The sequence below is a fragment of the Schistocerca serialis genome, chromosome 10 (assembly GCF_023864345.2).
Source record: "Schistocerca serialis cubense isolate TAMUIC-IGC-003099 chromosome 10, iqSchSeri2.2, whole genome shotgun sequence".
Taxonomy (NCBI): domain Eukaryota; kingdom Metazoa; phylum Arthropoda; class Insecta; order Orthoptera; family Acrididae; genus Schistocerca; species Schistocerca serialis.
The window spans coordinates 212,692,816-212,709,662 of NC_064647.1; the positions used below are offsets into that span (position 1 = coordinate 212,692,816).

The 16,847-nt window shown below is 40.1% G+C and overlaps 1 protein-coding gene across 3 annotated transcripts in view; it reads right to left on the reverse strand.

Annotated features, from left to right (window-relative positions):
- LOC126425171 (uncharacterized) overlaps positions 1-16,847 on the reverse strand; it is a 286,674-nt gene that overhangs the window by 165,979 nt on the left and 103,848 nt on the right. For all 3 annotated transcript variants that reach the window (XM_050088123.1, XM_050088124.1, XM_050088122.1), the window contains 2 exons: positions 6,363-6,428; positions 1,397-1,465 (listed from right to left, as the gene is read on the reverse strand). In XM_050088123.1, the coding sequence (XP_049944080.1) occupies positions 1,397-1,465; positions 6,363-6,428 (135 nt within the window). The remainder of the gene's footprint in view (positions 1-1,396; positions 1,466-6,362; positions 6,429-16,847) is intronic.

Here is a 16,847-nt window from a genome sequence, read left to right on the forward strand (position 1 = left end):
AGACTTGTACTCTATCTCAGGTTGCAGACTTACTGGAAGTTACCTGTTCCAGAAAGTGTTATTTGCCGTTAGTTACACCAGAGTTCTACAGTCCATCTAGGTGTTCTAATAAATTTATATGTGTAGTTGTCTCTGACAACAGTTGTGGAATCAGCCAACAGGCTTACAAGTAACATAAAATTTCCCTGTCAAAACATGGCTACATGTTGGCCATTTACTTAACTATTCTCTTTATTCTTAATCTACTTAAAAATCTGACAAATGTAATCCAAATATACACAGATAATATCCATTCGGAAAGTAATCTGTGGAGAAGAAGGAATTGTCAGGCAAAAAGGAATTTATTTTGTTTTTAAAACTTTCATTATCTGTCAGCACCTTTATTCATAACATATGTGGTCAGATATTCTTACGGATGCATACATTGCTATTTTCTGCACAACAGTAAGGTTAAGTTGTGAATAGTGAATGTTATTGTTCCTTCCAGTGTTGTATTTATGGATGCTACTGTTATTTTTTAATTGTGCCTAATTCTTTGCAATTAGCTGCACACAAGAATAAACATATTGCAAGCCTGACACTAGCAGGCTTAATCGTTTAAATGGTTGCCTACATGAAATTCGTAGATAGACACCAGATTTTATTTTCACGGCATGTTTCTGAGCAACAAACACTGTGTATACATGTGGAACTACTGCAAAAAATTATTCCATTTGACATCAACAAATGTAAGTATTCAAAGCAGGCTAATTATCTAATGCTTACATCAGCAAAGTCAGTAAATATGCACTGAACAAATGTGGTTGAACTTAAGCATTTGAAATCTATAATACATCATTTACTCAGAAGTATTCAAAGCAGGCTAATTTTCTAATGCTTACATCAGCAAAGTCAGTGAATACGCATTGAACAAATGTGGCTGAACTCAAGCATTTGGTATCTATAATACATGATTTATTATTCAAATTCTCATAATACGCATGCACAGGAGTTTTAATGATTAAGTTCTACACATTTCACTTACTATTTACCCTATTGTTATTGTCGGCAATATATGTTGCCTCGTACAGAATTGACTGAGCTGTGTTTTTTTCCAAGTGAAGTAACTTACAGAGAAAGGATCAGTCACAGTTTTGAATATTTTATTTATTCTTTTTTCTGCCACTTCATTCCAGAGAACAAGTGTTGAAGAGAATAAAGGAAGGCAGATTAGTGTTTACCAACTCGTCAGTGATGAGATCATTATAGACAGAGAACAGGATGAGAATGTGGTAGGAAATCAAATACATCCTTCTGAAATGAACTATCCCGACATTCTGTCTAATCAATCATGCTGTGCACAATGGCTTGCAGAGAATATATTTGGATGTAATGACAGGTAAATTTTAGTACTTACCGGAGATCCTTCTTTAATACTTATGAACTCAATCTCACGGTAAGGTACTGCATTTGGGTCATACTCCGCCTGTATCAAAGGAAATTAGTTAAGTACAGATGAAATGCAGAATACAAAAAGCACAGATGAAACCAGACTACATATCACAAATACGTACATTGAGACAATTGGCAGTCTGTGCCAGACCTTGATTTGAACCTGGATTACCTACATTTCATGACCAGGTATTGAAACCATAATACTGTCTGGAGGTGGACTCTGTTTGGATCATACAAAGACTTTTTTCAAAATTCAGTCTGGTATGTGGAAGGTGAAAATAAATTTTGTTAGTTGGAAATTTTTAAGGAACTGATACTGTGCGTAACTTACTCTAACTCTCAGAGGCACTGCCGATTTTGTCTTGAAATTCAATGGTATTGTCTTAGCTAAGTCTTAAATCTAGAAACTGGTGTTGCTTTTACGATACCAGCTTCAATTCTCTCTGTGTAGAACGTGTCATGACAATCAAATATTTGTGGACCTGTCATGTCAGGTTTAGGCTACCTGAACATACCTCCAAAGCAAACTCAAACTTCCATTGCCAATTATGCCTCCCTGTATGTTTTATGAACACCACGACACAAGTTTGTCCCATGGGCTACGTCGTGTACCATGTGGCAGAGTATGTAACTGTCCTCAACAGACACCATTCCCTCCAGTGATACTGTTCACACATACCCTAAGGGAGAACATCACATAGTGGCATTTAGAAATCATATGAGTGACAATGGAAGTTTGAGCCTGGCTTCAGTTTTTACTGATAGCAAATGACATTGTTACATATTCGCTGTTTTCTTCCCTGTTGCTGCATTATTTTAATTTCACTGCATTTAATTCAGTTCACTTAAGAAATATACATACTATTCCTACAATATGAGAAGTGTTCAATACCTGTTGTAGACCTTGTACGTTTAAACACATTCAGCCCTTTGTCAACTGCCGACTGACATATGATTTTACATGTAAGTGCCATTAAGCTATGAGCACTGTCAGCTAGCATGATGAAGGCTGAGAGAATTTGTGAAGAGGAGCCAAGCAACTAATGGTATACTCTCACAGAGTTTCGATAGTTCAGCCAGATAGAGTGGGGGATGGGGGGAATTAGCACTTGTCCACTCGCTAGGACCTCACGCTAACTGTCGTACACTAACAGCATAATGTTGGCTATAAAATTCATCTGGATATTTCTAATTACCTACATCACAACTTTGAACCACAGACTCTTTGTATCGATGAGATGAATTCGCTGCACCTTCTAATTTGCCCATATGGAGAAAAAAAAAATCTTTATGGTCCCTGAAACTTTGGAGTGGCACTTAAAGCAATGCTGTGTGCACAAACAACATGTAAATAGCAACCGGTGGCATATAGCTGCAGCAGTGACTCGTAGAAGCAATGTATTTGTTTGATGTACAGTTTTGGCGTAAAAGTTATTTAGTTAGTACAGAATCATCCAGTGATCAAAAAGTGCTACAAAAGCAAGTCTATAATGAACTATGCCTAACTCCATCCTCAAGTATTCAAATAGCAGCTCTAAGTTAATGTATTTATGAAATTAACGATTCATTAAATTGTGCCTATTATTAAAAGTCTTCATAATTTCATCCAGTTTGTTATGTGTATTTTTGTGTATTTCATAAATTACATATGCTTTGCAAATATCAATGGCTGGAAAGAGACAACCATCATAACACACACATCTGAAGTGTAATTGTGTGCTAAATGGCTACACAGACTGTGAGATATTGAGTGCAAGGCCAGTTTCAGTCAGTGATTATCGGGAATCATTCTGTCCAGGAGCACTCAGCACTAGTCCATCTGTGAGAGGTGTGAAGGGTTATGCACTACCACTACACTGACTGCACAGCTTCAACTGAGAGACATGTTTTCCAGTGCTTCCGACTTTGTCGAATTTACTGCTGGTTTCTGTGATAGAAAATCTCACTCAAGTTTTGAACTCATCTTTCAAAGGCCATTGGGCAAGTATAAACATTGAGACATGTAGTATTCTCAGCTGCTTGGAATTTGAACTTTTATTTCATTTGATTATGTGGTTGCAGGACCATTTCAGTACACTTATTTATTTTAAATTACACACCTATCATGTGAATTAAGGATAGATATTCAGCATGTGTTCCGCAATGGTAGATTTCACTCCATATCAATTCAGTTCTGGGAATTCCTAGTGCGATTCTCTTCCATACACATATACGTATAACAGGTACCATTAATTCCATTTACTTTGGTTGGTGATTAAACAGCACATTTTAGTGCTGCATTTTACACTAAGAGTAATGTATTAAATATTGTAAAATGTTAACCTACAGTAGGGTATGGTATAAGTTTGTGCAATCTGTCCCTCAGATACTGAATACGAGAGGGGCTTATGTAAATGGGGCCATACAGTTGTCCATTTCATATGGAGAATGATAGGGGAGATTTTTCCCAATGATTTGCTTTTAGTTTAATCAATCCAATGGGGGGAAAAACCACAAGATGTCAGCTGAATGTCTGGATTTTGATCATATACTCAGTGCAGTGAGAGTCAGAATAAAGAGATGCCATAGCCTCTACAAAAACAGAGGAGTGGGGTGTTCACACAGAGACATCGCTTAACTGCCTGTCTCTCATTCCGTCACATCTTTGTCTATAGTAGAATACTTCTGCTTGACTCCAGCTTCTTACAGCCATCCAAACACATCTACCAGCATCAACTTGGCAGTTGCTTCTGGTGTCTGTAACTGCAAACAATTATCCTACACACGATACCAAGCCAGTGCACGCAGATGAGATGGCATCGTTTTGGATGGCTCATCCACAGTCATGCAGTAGATTTCTGAAATAATCTTTCACTCTGGTGAAGTATTTGTGCTGAAGTGGTTTCCCTCACAGCACTTTCATGTATACCTAAAATTTTGCTGCAAAGGACCAATGGATGTAACTATTCACACTTGTTTCGTAAGATTTTCACAAAAACAACATGCAACAGTGTTCTACTGCAAAATTATACTACTTTTTTATGCTCACTAACAGCCACATTACATATCAACTGTTGCCTGAAAAACTGAAAATATTTAAACGAGCAATCCCATTCTGTTATTGTTATCACCATGGCCCTCAATCGCCTAGGACATAACAATGGAAAGAGATGCATCTACATCCATACTCTGCTAACCACAGTGAAGAGGATCCATCCCATTGTACCAGTTATCAGGGCAAACTTGTCTTTGCAATCCCTACATCAGCAATACATACGGCATTGTAGTACACTCCCAGATACATCACTTGAAACTGATTATCAAAATTTATTAAACAGACTTTCTTGGAATAGTGTGCATCCATTTCCAAGGGTTTGCCACTTTATTTCTTTCAGCGTCTCTGTGATGCTCACATGTGGGGTCAAGTATGTGACCATTTGTGTGGCCCTTAATTTTATATATCCAATATCCCTTGTTGGGCCTACTTGGTATGAGTCCCATACAATCTAACAATATTCTAAGGTAAGTCATGTGGGTGTCTCATATGCAAACTCCATTGTGGACTGACTGCATTGCCTAGCAGTCTACTAATGAACAGAAGTCTGACACATGCTTCATCTGAGCCTCTGCTTGTGATCATTCATATATCCACAGACTGTTACATCTGGATATTTGTATGAGTTATCCTGCTCCCACTGTGACTCATTCAAATTCTAGCCATAGGACACTAGCTTTTTTCCTCTTATTGTAGAGTATACACTTTTGCCTTTCTGATCACTGTTGTCATTACCTGATCTGATTTTGGAAGCTTCAAGTTCACATTTTTAAAATTGACTTTTGGTACAACACCTGTTTCAGGACAAGTGGAACCAGAGGTGAAACTAAGCAGAAGCTATGTTACATCCCAAATATGAAGTTTGAAGCTGGTAACTGATTTGCACATATTAGATCATGAGGTACAAGATAACAATTTTTGTTGCCGATAGCTGACAGGGTCAGGAAATGGGTAACAAATATTGAAAAGGCTTTACATGTGGGTCTTCCATGCCCTATGTCAATATTATTAAAGATTCATTAATTGTCCAATAATAAAACAGTCCACTATTCAAACCCACTGACAATTCGAATAATGTGGTAATGTGAGGTGGCCAGCTATGTCTTCAAAATTATGTCTAATTTGTTATTTGTATTTCTGTGTGTTTCATTTAGACTTTTCTCCTTTATTCTTCAATCCAAGTTCCAAGTTTTTGTTGGCAGTCCTCACATCTTTCTGCCTCCTCCTACATTTCTGTGTGGAGTTACAGCCAATTTCTTACATACAATCACACATTCCACATGTATGCTTCTAGAAACCTTTTCCTGATTTGTAGGTCTTTACTTTTAGATGTTAATATCTTTATCTTTCAACACATACCTGTATTGACTATTCTTTCAGTTCACTGCTGTGGTGACAGATTTGTTTTAATAGTGTATTCGGTTCCCTGTATCATCTCTAGACAGGCTTGCTGCCTGCCTGTTGAGCTGCCTAACATCCGTTCCCTACTACCCGGTATCTAAAACAACGTTACTGTTATGTGTTTCCTTATTTTATTTAATCTTTAAGTTGGTTCATTACTACTACACTAAATAACCAGAACATTATGCGCAACTGTACTGTTACCAATGACAACATATGTTGCCTTGTACAGAACCAAATGAAGTGTGTTTTTTACAAGTTAAGTGACTTAACGAGAAACTATAAATCATATTTCTGAATATTTCATTTAGTTTCCTCCTGCCTCCTCATTCCAGATAAAAAGCATGACAAGATCATCAGGAGGGGAATGAGAGAGGAAATCAAATATACCCTTTCGAAAGGAACTATCCTGTAATTCTGTCTAATCATGTTAGGCACAGTGGCTGGTAGAGAATATATTTGTGTGTAAGCATAGGTAAATTTTAGTACTTACCGGATATTCCTTAAGATACATGATCTGAATTTCACGGTTAGGCGTTGCATGTGGTTTACCATCCACCTGAATCAAAGGAAATTAGTTAAGTACAGGTGAAATGCAAAGTACAAGAAGCACAAATGAAACTGGTCTACACACCACAATGAATACATTAAAGGCAACTGACAGTATGCAGAACTTGATCTGAACCCAGGTCACCTGCATGTAACGACAGAGTGTTGAAACCATAATACTGTCTGGAGGTGGACTCTTGTTTGGATCTTATACGGACTTGAAACCATAATACTGTCTGGAGGTGGACTCTGTTTGGATCTTATACAGACTTGTTTTGATTTCAGCCTGGTATGTGGAAGGTGAAAATAACTTTTATTGTTTGGAGATTTTCTAGGAACTGATATGGTGCACAACTTGCTCTGTTCCCAGAGGTACTGCTTGTTTTTGTCTTTAGATCTAGTGGTGTTATATTGGCTAAGTCTTAAATCTGGAAACAGGTATTGATTTTAATGTGCCAATGTCAGTTGTCTTTATGAAGAATATGTCATGAAAATCAAAAGATTTATATACTAGTCACTTCAAACCTAGGCAATCTGAACTTACCTCCACAGCAATCTCAACTCCCACTGCCAGTGACATTTCTTTGTATGATTTACAAACACCATGTAACGAGGTTTTCCCAGGGAGTAAATGGTATACCATGTGACAGAGTACACAGCTGTCACTGGCACTATTCCCCCCCCCCCCCCCTCCCCCCCAATGTACTGTTCACAAGTACCCTAAGGAGAACCTCATGTAGCGGTGTCGAGAAATTGTGTGAGTGACAATGAAAATTTGAGACTGGTTGGTTGGTTTTTTTGGTGTTAGTGTAACCGATCCACAAGGTTATCAGACCCTCTATTCTGTAAATATCAAACCAGGAATAATCCCGAGAGGAAGGATACAAAAGGCAAATCCTGGGAAGCTGAGTTGTAATGAAGATACAATGACAGAGAGATAAAAGCAAATTAAGCAGCTCAAACAAGATGATAAAATTTTAGGGAAAAAAAAAAAAAAAAAAAAAAAAAAACATTAAGAATGGCAAATATAAACGAATAAAGAGAATTAAAAGGTGGAAAGTGTAGAAGCCATGCCAGACCACCAGGCAAGGGCCACATGGGTCCCCTGGGCTAGAGCAGGAGAGGGCAAAGTGTCTCACCTCAAAGAGACAAGCAGAAACCAACTTCACAGGTGAAATGCAAAACCAGGTTGCCGCTAGCACCGGAGGTAGCATGTCAGGAAGTTTAAGGTGTTGTAGCAAAACAGCTAAATTTTGCAGTCTAGTAGGATGTGGACCACAGTCAGGTAGGTCCTCACCTAGAAGAATGAGGTCATGCATCAGTGAAATGTGGTCAATGTGTAGCCAGCAAAGAATGGTGGATTCCCTGTGCGAAGGAAAGACTGCACATTGTTGTTATCTCCTTTATTGCCCTCAGTTTGTTTCAGGAGTCCAGGGCGGACCATTCTGAGCTCCAGGCCTCCAACAATTGTTGGCATAGAGTCAACCGAAGATCCACTTCTGGGACCACCATTTCGAAAATCGGCGCCATTAGCCAACTTTTCCAACAAGTCAGTACGTTCATTCCCTGAGAGCCCAACATGTCCAGGTGTTCAAACAAAAATGACCGGCCATCCAGCTTTATGCAGGTTGGAAAGAATATCCTGCATAGTCGTGAATAATAGGTGATGAGGGTAGCACTAGGCTATAGCCTGAAGGCTGCTCAGGCAGTCACTGCAGATTAGAAGCATCTTACTTGTTCAAGAATGATTATAGCTACGTGTTTGTCTGATGGCCACCCATTCAGCAGTGAAGACACTGCATCCATATGGTAGGGAGCATAGTTCACTGCACCTTGCATGTGTATGAAATACCAGTCTCTCCCCTGACTGTTGAGCCATCAGTGTACACCACTTCACAACCTGGAAATTCATCGAGGATAGCCAGGAACAGGCAGTGAAAAATCATGGGGCCAAGTGATTCTTTTGGACGAAAAGGATAAATCGAGAAAGATCCAAGCTCGGGGAACATGCCATGGGGGCATGTGCAGTTGTTCCCTGACAAGAGGCAACAATGGTGAAGTTGGAGTTCAGAGCAGACGCTGTAGTCTAACTGCAATAGTGAAATCAGTTCTTGGTCTCTGCTGTGGGAGGTGGATCGCCCTACTAGGAAAAAGGACCTGGTAGTTTGGATGATTAGGGGAGCTGTAAATGTGCATAGCATAGCTGAGTAGCTGTTGTTGGCATCTGATTTGTAATGGAGGAAACCCAGCCTTCACGAATAAGCTGTTTACAGGGCTAGTTTGAAAGACTCCTGTGAAAATTCGGACACCACAGTGGTGTATCTGGTCCAGTGACCACAATGCTGAGGGCAATACCAAACCATATGCCAGACTCCCACAGTCAAGAAGGGACAGGATCAGGGCTTTATAAAGCTGTAGAAGGTTTAAGCAGTCTGCACCCCAGACGGTGTTACTGAGGCAGCTGATTGCATTCAGGTGTAGTCAGCACCTTTGCTTAAATTGGTGAAGATGGGGATCCCATGTCAATGAGACACTGAAGGCCAGTTCCAAAAAATGGTAAATCTCCATTACACTGAATAACTGATCATAGAGATAGAGTTCCTGTAGGTAAAGTTCAGGTTGAGGATGGACAGTGAAATGAAATATTAACAGAAGTGCATGGTGCGAGTCTTGGCAGCTGAAAACTGAAAGCCGCGGGCGATGGCCGATGACTGCATGATTTTATGACACCCTGCAGTCAGTGTTTATCAACAGCCACACTACAAGGAGCAACAGTAAAAGCAAAAATCGTCAACTTGCAAGAAAGTTTATACTGAAGGCCCTATAGCTGCTGCAAGATCATTGATGGCCACCTGAAACACAGGGACACTCAATACAGAGCCCTGCAGGACCAATTCTCTTGGATTTGGGAAGCACCAACTTGAACACATCAAGTATGGTGTGACAAAAAGTTCTGGACAAAAATCTGGAATGGGCCCAGGAGATTCCACTCAGTAAAGTAGTGAGGATGTGGTATCACCATGTGGTGTCATAAGCCTTTTGTAGGTCAAGGAAGACAGCAATAAGGTGCTGACATTGGTCAAAAGCTACCTGGATGACATACTCCAGGCAGACCAAATTATCGGCAGTTGAATGGCATTCATGAAAATCATTCTGGTAAAGAGCCAGGAGGCCCTGAGACTCAGAGCTAACAGAGCCACTGGCTCACCATGCACTTGAGCAACTTACGGAGAACATTGGCGAGACTAACTAGTTGATAGCCACCCACCTCTAGGGGATGCTTACTTGGTTCTCACCACTGAGATGGGATCTCAACCCCTCTCTAGACACAGTTGAAACTGGTAATGAGACAACACTCACATCTATCAATAGACGTTTGAGCATTTGGTTGTGGATGCACTCTGGCCCTGGAGCTGTATCAGGGCAAAGAGCTAAGGCACTAGTCACTGAATGCAGCACTACAGGGCTCCAGTGGCATGTAGTGAAGGACCAGTGCTCTCGCTCAACCTGCAGTTCGAGGACTCAGGCAGACAGACTTGAGCATAATGCAGAGAAAATTTTTTGGTAACAACATCTGGGGCAGTGAAGATAGTACCGTACAAGTAAATACTAATTACACCTGCAGGACACTAGTGTGTGTGTATTGTGTTTATTAAACCGGGGACCTAAAAATGACAGAGGCTTCGTCCCGCCGTAGCCCTCAGTGGTTCACAACCAACAACAGGCCATAGCACTCCACCCACTCCACCACCACCCCACCCCGAACCTATGGTTATTGAGCAGTTCAGCCCCTAGTGGACCCCCAGGGAACGCCTAATACCAGACAAGTGTAACCCTCCAAATGTTTGCGTGGTAGAGTAATCATGGTGTACGCGTACGTGGACAATGTTTGTGCAGCAATCGCCGACATAGTGTAACTGAGGCGGAAGAAGGGCAACCAGCCTGCATTCGCTGAGGTAGATGGAAAACCTCCTTAAAAACCATCCACAGACTGGCCGGCACACCAGACCTCGACACTAATCTGCCGGGCAGATTCGAACCGGGGACTGGCATGCTTTCCCGCTCAGGAAGCATTGCGTTAGACCGCGCGGCTAGCCGGGCAGGCAGGAGACTGGTACCCGCAGACACATCTGATCACCCAAACCGTGAAAGAGGGGTATTGGTCCAATGGTTGAAACATATCATTCAAATGGTTCAAATGGCTCTGAGCAGTATGGGACTTAACATCTGAGGTCATCTGTCCCCTAGAACTTAGAACTACTTAAACCTAACTAACCTAAGGACATCACACACATCCATGCCCAAGGCAGTATTCGAACCTGCGACAGTAGCAGTCGCGCAGTTCCGGACTGAAGCGCCTAGAACTGCTCGGCCACAACAGCCGGCAAAACATATAATTCCCAGAATCATTCCTTCCATCATTTTATTAGGTGGAGGACACAGGCATGGAGCCATTTAACGGTAAAGAGGTGCTCCATTGATGGATAGCACTTATGGTGCTGGAGAGCCCACCTGCAATCTCTAATGGCCTTGGCAATTTCTGAGGTCTACCACGATACTGTCCTCCAATGGGTGGATGGGGATCCCAAAGAAACAGGGATCTAAGTCAGCTGTCGACAGAACGGCGAATGACAGGAAGATCAGGAAGTGGTCACTACCACACAGATCATCATGGACTTTCCACTGGATGGATGGGAAAAAACCACAGTTGCAAACGAAAAGATCAATGGCTGAGTAAGTTCCATGTGCCATACTGAAGTGTGTGGGGGCACCAGCATTCAGGTGACAAAGGCCTGCCATTAAATTTTTGATGTCTTTATCCTGGCCAGTAATCATGTTCCACCCCACAAAGGGTTATGTGTACTGAAGTAATCCTAGATTAGGAATGGTGGGGGGAGCTGAGAAACCGTACAGACAGTGTATTCTGAGCCACTCCATCATGGGAGGGAGATACACATTAGGTAAAATCCTTTGATGCCGTTACTTGAACAGTCACGGCCTCTAATGTTATATCAAGAGGCACAAGTTTGCTATACACAGAGTCCACAACATATGTGCAAACTCCACCTGACACCCTATCATAGTCAGTGGAATCCTGAAAATATCCCCAGAAGCCATGGAGAGCAGGGGTCAGCACTGCTGGAAACAAGAGTTTCCTGGAAGGCAATGCAGAAAGCATGGGAGAAGCTTAAGATACGTCACAGCTCAGCCAGGTGGAGGAAAAAAACTGCTAAAATTCCACTGGAGAATCATGCTTTCAGTATAATGAGAGGGCATGAAGGAACCAGGGAGGCAGCTTATGCCCCAGAGTCACTAGGCTGATTGCTGGGACCTTCAGTTTACTGTCATGTGTCAACTGCAGAATATTTCGATAACATACATTAAAACCAAGTACCACATACTCTTTGTATCAACAAGATGAATTCATTGCATCTTCTAATTTGCCCATATGACGAAAACTACGGACACTGGGTTATCTTTACGATTCCTGAAACTTCGCAGTGATACTTAGAGCAATGCTGTTTGCACAAATAACATGTAAGTAGCAATTGGCAGCATACAGCACAGCAGTGACTGGTAGAACCAATGTATTTGTATGATGTACAGTTTTGGCATAAAAGTTATTTAATTAGTAGAGAATCAATTAATAAAGCAAGTCTATAATGAACCATGCTGAATCTTCATCCCCATGCATTCAAATAGCAACCGTATGTAAATATTATTAATGATTCATTAATTGTCCAGTAATAAAACAGCCCATTATTCAAGCATAGTGACAGTTAGAACAATGTGGTAGTGTGAGCTGGCCAGCTATGTCTTCAAAATTTTGTCTAATTTGTATTTCTGTGTGTTTCATAACATTGTAAGATTTAGACTTTTTATGCTTATTTCAGTACTGCATAAGGTTTGTAGTTTAAATAGCTGGAGAGAGGCTAGCATCGAAAGATACATCATTTGAGGTACATTAAATGGTATCCCAAAATTAAATATTTCTCAGAAGTTGGAGAGAATTTGTGGGCTACATGGCTACACATGCTTTGAGACATTGAATGCAAGTGCACCTCTGGTCAGTCAGTACCAGGAAGTGCCACACGTCATTCTGTCCAGGAGCCACTCAGCGGTAGTCAATCTGTAAGAGAGGCCAGGTGTTATGAACTACACAGCTTCAACTGATAGACTGCTGGTTTCGGTTATAGAAAATCTTAATCTTTCAAACACCATTAGCTGTGTTCATATTAATTCGGACACAGAATATTCTCAGATCTTGGAAATAAGAAATTCGTATTTTACTTGATTATATAGCTGCAAGACTTATTTAGTAGCATTTAATTATGCTTATTTATGTCAACTTCAGGTGCATTGGGAACTATTTATATGCCTCTCATATGAATTAAAGATAGATATTCTGCACATGTCCTGGAATGGTAGACTTGATTATGTATCAACTCAATTTTGGGAATTCCATACATGTAAATTTATAACAGGGACTATTTCATTTAGTTTGGTTGCTGATTACGCAGCACATGTTAATTATATTTTAAATTACTTTTCTTTAAATGAAACTTTTCACACCTTTTAATTAGGAGTAACTGTTAAATTCTGTAAAATGCCACCTACAGTAGAGATCAGAGTAAGGTTTTGTGACCCGCTCCTTAGACACAGAATACAAGTGAGGCTTATTCAAATGGGGTCACATATTTGCCGACATGCTTATGGAGAATGGTAGAGGAGATCTTCTGTGATTTGCTTTTAGTTTAATCAACCCAACAGCGGAACTTTAGAAGATTCCACTTGAATGTCTGGATTTTGATCATATCAGTCTGCAGCGAGAGTCAGAATACAGATATGCTGTAGCCTCTGCAAAAACTGGGGAGTGGAGCATTCACATAGGGACATCATTACCTGTTTCCCACTCAGTCACATCTTTGTCTATATTGGAATACTTCTGCCTGACTTGCAGCCATCTGAACACATCTACCAGCAAAAAACTGGCAGCTGCTCTCAGTTTCCCTAAGAGCAGAGAAATTCTCCTACATCATCTACACAAAGGTAGAGCACATAGAACAAATGCAATGGTTTGAGGTGGCTCACCCACAGTCAAGCAGTTGATTTCTGACAGAATATTTCACTGTGGTGAAGCGTATGTATTGAAATGGATTTCCTCCGAGCACTTTATAGACATACCTAAAATTTTACTGTAAAGAACCAAAAATTTTACTGCTTCAGTGGAGGTAACTATTTAGACCTGTTTTGTGCAAGTTTCACAAAACAACATGCAACAGTATTGCATAGCAAAATAACAATATCATAAGAAGCCCATTAACACCTACAAACAATGGAAAATCCAGGATGGAATCTAATAATATTAGAGAGAAAATTTGCCACTCACCATATAGCGGAGATGCTGAGTCGTGATAGGCACAACAAAAAGATTCACACAATTATAGCTTTCGGCCATTAAGGCCTTTGTCAGCAATAGACACACGTACACACACGCACTCAGCCACTCACAGCTGAGTGTGGTTTCAGTTGTCTGAGACTGTAGACCTGTGTACAAGTTGTGTTTGCACGAGTGTGTTTGTGTGCATGTGTGTGTACGTGTGTCTATTGCTGACAAAGGCCTTAATGGCCGAAAGCTATAATTGTGTAAATCTTTTTGTTGTGCCTATCACGACTCAGTATATCCGCTGTATGGTGAGTGGCAACCATTAACACCTATGTTAGATATCTTTTGTCTGGAAAATGGAAGATAATTAAATCCATTCCACTGACTATACACACAACAGATGTAATGGAGCTGGCGTTCTTGTAACCAGTGAGAGGTGACAGGTCATAATTATCATTTCTGAATAAAAATAGACTTGAGGAAAAATGTCAGATTCGTTTATATAAAGGAAGTCATATTCTTATTACTAACCTACATTATATTTGTTATTAATAATTACAGCTCTAATATAAGCATGAGTGTAGAAAATAAAATAAAATGGTGTCCACTTAACAGGCAGTTCGATGTAAGACTGCATTAAACATTAAAGCAAATGATAAATGGGAAGGTCAGTCATTTCACAGAGCAACTTGTTTCTCTTTCAACTTATTGTTCACAGAGTCATAGTTTTTTATTTCTCATCAAAGCTTTCTTTGAAGGTTATATGTTCCTCAGATTCTTGTAGCACCTGGAGGATGGTGAAGTAAACTTCTTCTATACCCCAATTCCTGCATTCTACATATTCAGCAGTCTATTGTTATTCTAACACTCTTTTGAAGATATAATTGTACACTCTGTTTTTAAATAGTATTCCTCAGATATTTACACTTTGCAATATTTTTTCACTACAGTAAATCCTTATCACACCTCTTTTGTGTTTCATTATAAAATGTAGATTGGCAATGGCAAGAATGACGTTTCACAAGAAGAGAAATTTGGTAACATCGAGTATAGATTTAAGTGACAGGAAGTCTTTTCTAAAAGTATTTGTATGGATTGTAGCCACGTATGGGTGTGAAACGGACAATTAATAGTTTAGACAAGAAGAGAATAGAAGCTTTTGAAATGTGGTGCTACAGAAAAATGCTGAAGATTAGATGGGTAGATCATGAAACTAATGAGGAGGTACTGAAGAGAATTGGGGAGAAGAGAAGTTTGTGGCACAACTTGACTAGAGGAAGGGATCGGTTGGTAGGACATGTTCTGAGGCATCAAGGGATCACCAAGTTAGTATTGGAGGGCAGCTCGACAGGTAAAAATCGTAGAGGCATACCAAGAGATGAAAACACTTAGCAGATTCAGAAGGATGTAGGGTGCAGTAGGTACTTGGAGATGAAGAAGCTTGCACAGGATAGAGTAGCATGGAGAGCTGCATCAGTCCAGTCTCCAAACTGAGGACCACAACAACAACAACAACAACAACATCATCATCATCACCATCACCATCAACAACATCATCATCATCACCATCACCATCACCATCACCATCACCATCATCATCATCATCATCATCATCATCAACAACAACAACAACAACAACACTAATGGAGGAATTGCAAAGACAAGCTTAGACTAATTACAGTGCATGCAGAGGCATTCAAGTAATTATTCTTGATTGACATGCAGTACTGTCATTATCTGATTCAATTTTTGAAGTGTTTTATGTTCAAGTTCTGATATTTACTAAACAGACTTTCTTGGGATAGTGTGCATATATTCCCAAGCATTTGCCACTTCAGTTGTTTCAGCATCTCTATGATGCTCACCCATGGGTCAAACAAATGGGTGACCATTTGTACAGCCCTACTTTGTATACATCCCACTTGATATGGTCCCACAAGCTTGAACAATATTTGAAAATGTGATGTATGAGTAATTTTGCCAGCAACCTCCTTTCTGGACTGACAGCATTGCACTGGTACACCATTAATGAACAGAAGTCTTTATCTGAGCCTGCGTTCATTCATATTCCAACTAATTGTTACACTCAGATATTTGTACACATTGATCAATTCTAATTGTGACTCTCATATATTGTAATCATAGGACCCTGACTTTTCTTTCTTTTTGTGAATTGCTAGTTGTTACATTTCTGGACATTACTGACATCAAAGGATTAGATTTCGGAAGTTTCATATCCAAGTTTTGAAAACTTTCCTTTGGTACAACTTCTGTTTCAAAACTACAGGAATCAGAGGTGAAATAGAATGGAAGCTCTGTTATACCCTACAAATGAAGTTTGAAGCTGCTAACTAATTTGCCCATATTGGATCATGATGTACAAGTTTTTGCTGCCTATAGCTGCCAGGGTCAGGAAAGAAAGCATGAGTATCAGGAAGTCCTCCCATCTTTCTGCCTCTTCTTTATTTCTGTGTGGGACTTCTAGCAAATATCTTTCATACGAGGAGCCTTCAAGAAGTAATCATACCACTTTTTTCTTGTCAATTTCAGACGAAAAAATGCAGAATTTGTCCTTCAAGAAGTAATCATACCACTTTTTTCTTGTCAATTTCAGACGAAAAAATCCAGAATTTGTTTTGAAACACAGTGAAATATTCCTGCTTCAGCCCCCATAGTTCCAATAGGTAGCCACACCATAAGCAGCTTTTAAAATTGTATCTGTAAAGGAGGTGTATTTGAAGCACAGAGCTGTCATAGAATTTCTTTTGGCAGAAAACTAGAGCAGCACAGATATTCATGGGCACTTGCAGAATGTCTATGGAGACCTGGCAGTGAACAAAAGCATGGTGAGTCATCGGGCAAGGCATCTGTCACCATCACACCAACGTCACGTAAACCTGTCCAATCTGCCACGTGATGGATGGCAGGACAGCAGTGACTCCTGCAATGTTGGAACATGTGGACACTCATTTGAGTGATTGACAGATCATAATCAAACACATCGCTGCTCAACTGGATATTTACATTGGTAGTACTGACACT